This window comes from Alligator sinensis, unplaced genomic scaffold, assembly GCF_000455745.1.
Source record: "Alligator sinensis unplaced genomic scaffold, ASM45574v1 scaffold367_1, whole genome shotgun sequence".
NCBI lineage: Eukaryota > Metazoa > Chordata > Crocodylia > Alligatoridae > Alligator > Alligator sinensis.
Genome location: NW_005843051.1, coordinates 309,219 through 314,105, shown reverse-complemented (window position 1 = coordinate 314,105; position 4,887 = coordinate 309,219). Strand labels below are relative to the sequence as shown.

The following is a 4,887-nucleotide window of genomic DNA, read 5'->3' as shown; positions in this document are numbered from 1 at the left end:
GGTGGCGGGCCACCCGGACCGGCCGCTCCCTGCCGCGCCGGGGCTTCCCCCACGGCGCTTGCGCGCGGCTGCGCCTGGCGCTGGGCCGGAAGTTGTTCCGCCAAGCGCAGGAAGTGACGCGACGTGCGTGCGGCGATGGCGCTGGAGACTGTGCCCAAAGACCTGCGGCACCTGCGAGCCTGTCTGCTCTGCTCCCTCGTGAAGGTGCGCGGGCGGGAGGGAGAGAGGGAGGTAGGGGGCCGGGCCGTACCGTACCGTACCGTACCGTACCGTACTGACCGCTCTCCGCGCCCGCAGACCATCGACCAGTTCGAGTACGACGGGTGCGACAACTGCGACGCCTACCTGCAGATGAAGGGCAACCGCGAGATGGTCTACGACTGCACCAGCTCCTCCTTCGACGGGTGAGCGGTCAGGGACCCCTCGCCTCCCCTCCCCTCCCGCTGCACGGGTCCTGGGCGAGGCGTGTCCCTACCCGCAGGGAGGGGTCCCGGCACCAAGCTGCCCGTGTCCGTGCAGCCCCTCACCGCCAGCTCTGCGCACTGTGGCTCCCGGCTGCTCGCTGTTTGGTGCTTGCGTCCTGCCCAGGGCGTGTTGACGAGGCCGAGGGTCCCTGGTGCACAAGTCCCTTCTCCACCTTCGTCCCACGAGCCCCTCAGCTGGGGGCTTCTACCCGGATCTGTCGCCACAGGCACATTTGGCACATTTCACAGACCTGTGACACCGGCCCCTTCTGCCAGCAGAGGGAGACCCCGGCATGGGCCTGCCCGGGGTGCACCCACCCCCTCACTGCCTCCTCAGGAACCTCTCGCTGAGGTTCGGGCTGCGCTGCTTCCCCCCGCACCCTTCTGCTTATGCCCTCCCTGTCCAGGGCCCCACCGAGTCCCGGGACCCTTCCACTTAACCTCCTCCTGGATCTGGTAGCTGATGCGTTTGGCCAGACCAGGAAGAAGGCTCTAGCCCTGGCAACCGTGGGGCTCCGTCTTCTAATCCTCCATCCACTCATCTCCAGGCAGGTGTTTCATTAGCTGGCTCCTTAGCCTTGCTCAAGGACTGGTGCCCTCTGCTTAGTGTTCCCCTGTTGGCACACTTGTTAACTTTTGATCTGCACTTCCATCGCTTGTCATGGTTTTTGTCCCCTGAATCAGTTGTGTTTCCAGCGGCCTCCATAATTAAGGGAGCCTTAAAGTGTTCCTGGTGAGCCTAGGCCTTCTGTACCTTGTTACAACAACTAAACCAGCCTGTGAATAAGGGAATCCAAAGCAGGGGCCGTGGGTTGAATACTAACATGTGAACCCAAGAAGGAAAACCTATAGGATGCTGAATTGAGGTTCTGTAATGAGGAGTATGAACTTGACCCTGTAGTAGCCCAGTGAATGAGAGAAGGGTAATCTGGTGCCTCACATCCTGGGGAGCTCTCCCATGGCCCTTTGCAGCGGAAGGGTAATTTACAAAACAAAAATAACTTTAGAGATTTAGAAGAAGCTGAGTTTGAGGTCATTTCAAATAACATTAAAATGTTTTCAAAAGTAGCATGCATGAGGAGGGTGGACTCTATAACAGTGCAATTCCGTTGACTCTAACTGCATTAGAAGGTCATAAGTGTTGTATTTCTTTGTAAAGCGATACACAAGGATTGATTTGGGGAATTGTATCTGGTGAGCTTTCAATATAGTAGGGTACAATAATAGAGCCGTTAGTGCAGCTTGCTGTGGACCCACAGGTGGAAGAAATAATTGTTTGCTGCCAAAATGTTTTTCTTTATGTGCTGCTATACATAGAGCAGGGGTGTCAAACATGGCCTGCAGCTCAGATCTTGCCCATGGAGCAGCTCTATCTGACCTGTAGAGCTACTGGAGGGCCAGTGAATTTAGAGGTGTGGCCTGATGCACAAAATCTGTGGATGTGACTATCAGCAGCAGCGTGCAGAGCTAGGGCTGTGACACACAGCTCTCCCCTGCCCTGCAGTTTCTTGGACCACTACCATTTGTACTACTTCTGCCATGGCAAGCAACTGCCTGGCCAGTGGCTGCTTGCTCCACTTGCTAGCACTATTGTCTTCCCATGCCCTGGGCTGGATCCATCCCATGAGGAGCCCCATGGTCCAGATCTGGCCTAGAGCACAAGGTGAGCTTGACACCCCTGATGTAGAGGAAAACTATATGCCTCCCTCTTTCAGTAAGTGCATGTATTTCGGTAGTAGAACAAGACTGTTGTTTTGAACTTGTAATTATCAGATCCTGCTGATGACTTGCAGTTTGGGGGGTGGGGTAGGAAGAAAGGTGTGGAGGGAAGGAATGAAAAATAGGACATGTATATGCCAGTACATCTGTAGTAGGGAAGGAGGTTTGAGTTTGGAATAGGAAGGAGTTGGGGCCTTAATCTGGCATGATTTAGACTGAGCTTGTAGGATTGTTATGTATGTAGTTGTTAACTAGAAAGGAATGGTTTTGGTCAATGGATAAAAGAAGTGCAGCCAAGAGGTCATAAATGGAGAAATGCAAAAAACAAAACTGGAAAATGGCTGTAGTTTAGGGCTAAGTGGTGCAGGCCAGCATAGGTGAGCTTCATGCTGAGCTATGTAGACTAATACAGAAAGATGTAAAGGATGTTACCAACCTTCTTCCTTCTCTGTTGCCCAATGATTGACTGTACAGGTACTGTCAAATGATGAGAAGTAAAACCAATTGGTGTTTTGAAAATTACTCTGGTGCATGAGAAGGAATAGAATTATGCTTAGTTTGCTAGCTCCTCTGTCCCAGTGGGACTAATCGGAATAAAAGGAAGAAACACTCAAATAATTCGTGAAGTGAATACTAGCAGCAGAGGGTAGACGTTGCCTCTTACAGAAAGGATTGCTGTTCTACTGTGTGTCAAGTTCCTGTCTCATGGAATTCCTAAGCTTTGTAGAAAGGTAGTTAAACACCCAACTCCATGGCACCTTTTAATTTTTAAATTAATTCCCATACACCTCTTAAATGTTAAAGTTTAAGAACCTTTCTCCTACCAGATAAAGAATCCCAGGCTCTCCTTTCCTTTGAAGCTTAGGAAAGCTATGGAAGAAATTAGTTCCTTCTGTTCCTGATTTTCAGGCTGCAGCTGTACAGTTACAAAATTCCCCAATGTGAAGGATTCTCTTCCTTCTCACCTTCTTGTGATCCTTAGAATATCTAATAGCTGCACATAAGACCACAGGAAAGAGAGATCCAAATGCTGCAGAAATCTTGTCCAGTCCATAGTTTCCTGTCCCAACTCACCTTGAAGTTTCAGGGCTCTAGGTATATTTTGGATTTCTAATGGGGGAAAAAGTAACTCCAATACAAAACCATTCTTGACCACAACATGCATGAGATGTTGGGTATCCCCTCTTTTAGTCTTTAGACTTTTGGTCTGGAACCGCTCGTTCTTCTAAGATCCTTTCACGGGGGTTGTACAGGATTCCATTTTCATTCCTCTTGTTAAACATGTATGTTGTTGACTAACTTCATGAGGAGTCTTGGGCTGTTGACAGTAGCATACCATTAGTTCATGGATTTTCTTAGTGCTGGATAGATCTGATTGCTGGTAGGTGGTAATGTTCACATTGATGGGGTATTGCCACCCTTTGTATGTGTAACTTGTGATTGTGACATCTTCCAGATTTCTGAACTGCTTAAATGGAATAAATATCTTCTTATTGTTGGGGCCGAGGGGCTGTGGCCAGCGGCCCGGGCACGTGGGCGGGGAAAGTCGGCACAACGGACTAGAATTAGGCACGGACTCGTAGTGGTTGAACAAAGAAAACTTTACTTACACCGTAGGTGGTCGTGGTGCAGGCAGAAAGACTTGCTTGTGTTGCAGTTACAGACAAACACACGTGGAGTTTGCTAGGCTCCACCAAAGAGACACACACACACGGAGTTTGCTAGGCTCCACAAAACGAATAGAGCTCTGGATAACAAACGAAATGAGAGTCCGAAATATGACTCTCGACGAGCGCGCAGGGTAGAGTTACGTTGGGATCGTTCGGTGACGGGGAGAGATTCTTGGTAGCTGATCAGACCACCAGTCGGTCCAAGATTTACATAGAAGTCCACGAAGTAATCATGGAATTCTCTCGGATTTTCCCCGGAATTCTCTCGGAATCGGGGATCTCGGGGTCCTCCCGAGATTCTCGGAGATCTCCGGCTTGGGCGGAAACTGCTCAAGCGTCTTATACAGCTAGCAAGCCAATCGCTAGCCGCCACGTGGGAATAATTTAGAAACAGCCAATAATGGGGTACGAATTTGCATGTGTGTGGCGGGAACTCTTTTGCACCGGGGTTTTTCTCTCTGCAGCTGAGAATTGCACCGTGCAAAGAAAGTTCCATGTGGCGGGAAATAATTCTGCAGTGCCGAAGCACACACACAATCATTGGGTCATGACACTTATAAGCATTCTGATTATGGATGCACCTAAAGATCTTGCAGAATGTGGGTGCTAGCCTTTGCTATCAGTTGAGATGATGTAACCGTTGGTCCCCAGTTGACTTCTGGGTACAATTTGAAGTGGGTTTTTGTCTGGAAATCTGTACAGCCTGGAATATCCTGGGATTTGACTAGCACTGAAGTTCTTAGACATCAGATCATGTTCTGTCTGAGGGCTCTTTCCTTGCCCCTGTGGGCAGAGGCCCCTGCCAGCTAGACCCAGAGCATTCTCTGTAGACTGTACTCTGGTGTGTCTTGTGACTTGCTAGAACTTGTGTTTTGTGATCTTTAAGTAGTGGTACTGGGATGTATAGTGGTGGCTGCTTGAGATAGACATGACTATCTGAACTCATAGGGTCTGGTATGTTTCCACATAGGGAGGTGGAGAGGTCTTTCCTGCTTTTGTTCCCCTCTGTGTCCCCTCTGCACACTCCCAAATCC

General features: G+C 49.9%; 1 protein-coding gene across 1 annotated transcript in view; it reads left to right on the top strand.

Annotated features, from left to right (window-relative positions):
- Positions 1 to 64: 64 nt before the first annotated feature.
- The window catches only part of SUPT4H1 (SPT4 homolog, DSIF elongation factor subunit), a 6,475-nt gene continuing 1,652 nt past the window's right edge, over positions 65 to 4,887 (top strand). Inside the window, exons 1-2 of the mRNA XM_006036982.3 lie at positions 65 to 204; positions 298 to 404. Coding sequence (XP_006037044.1) covers positions 136 to 204; positions 298 to 404 — 176 coding nt within the window. The 5' untranslated portion in view covers positions 65 to 135. The remainder of the gene's footprint in view (positions 205 to 297; positions 405 to 4,887) is intronic.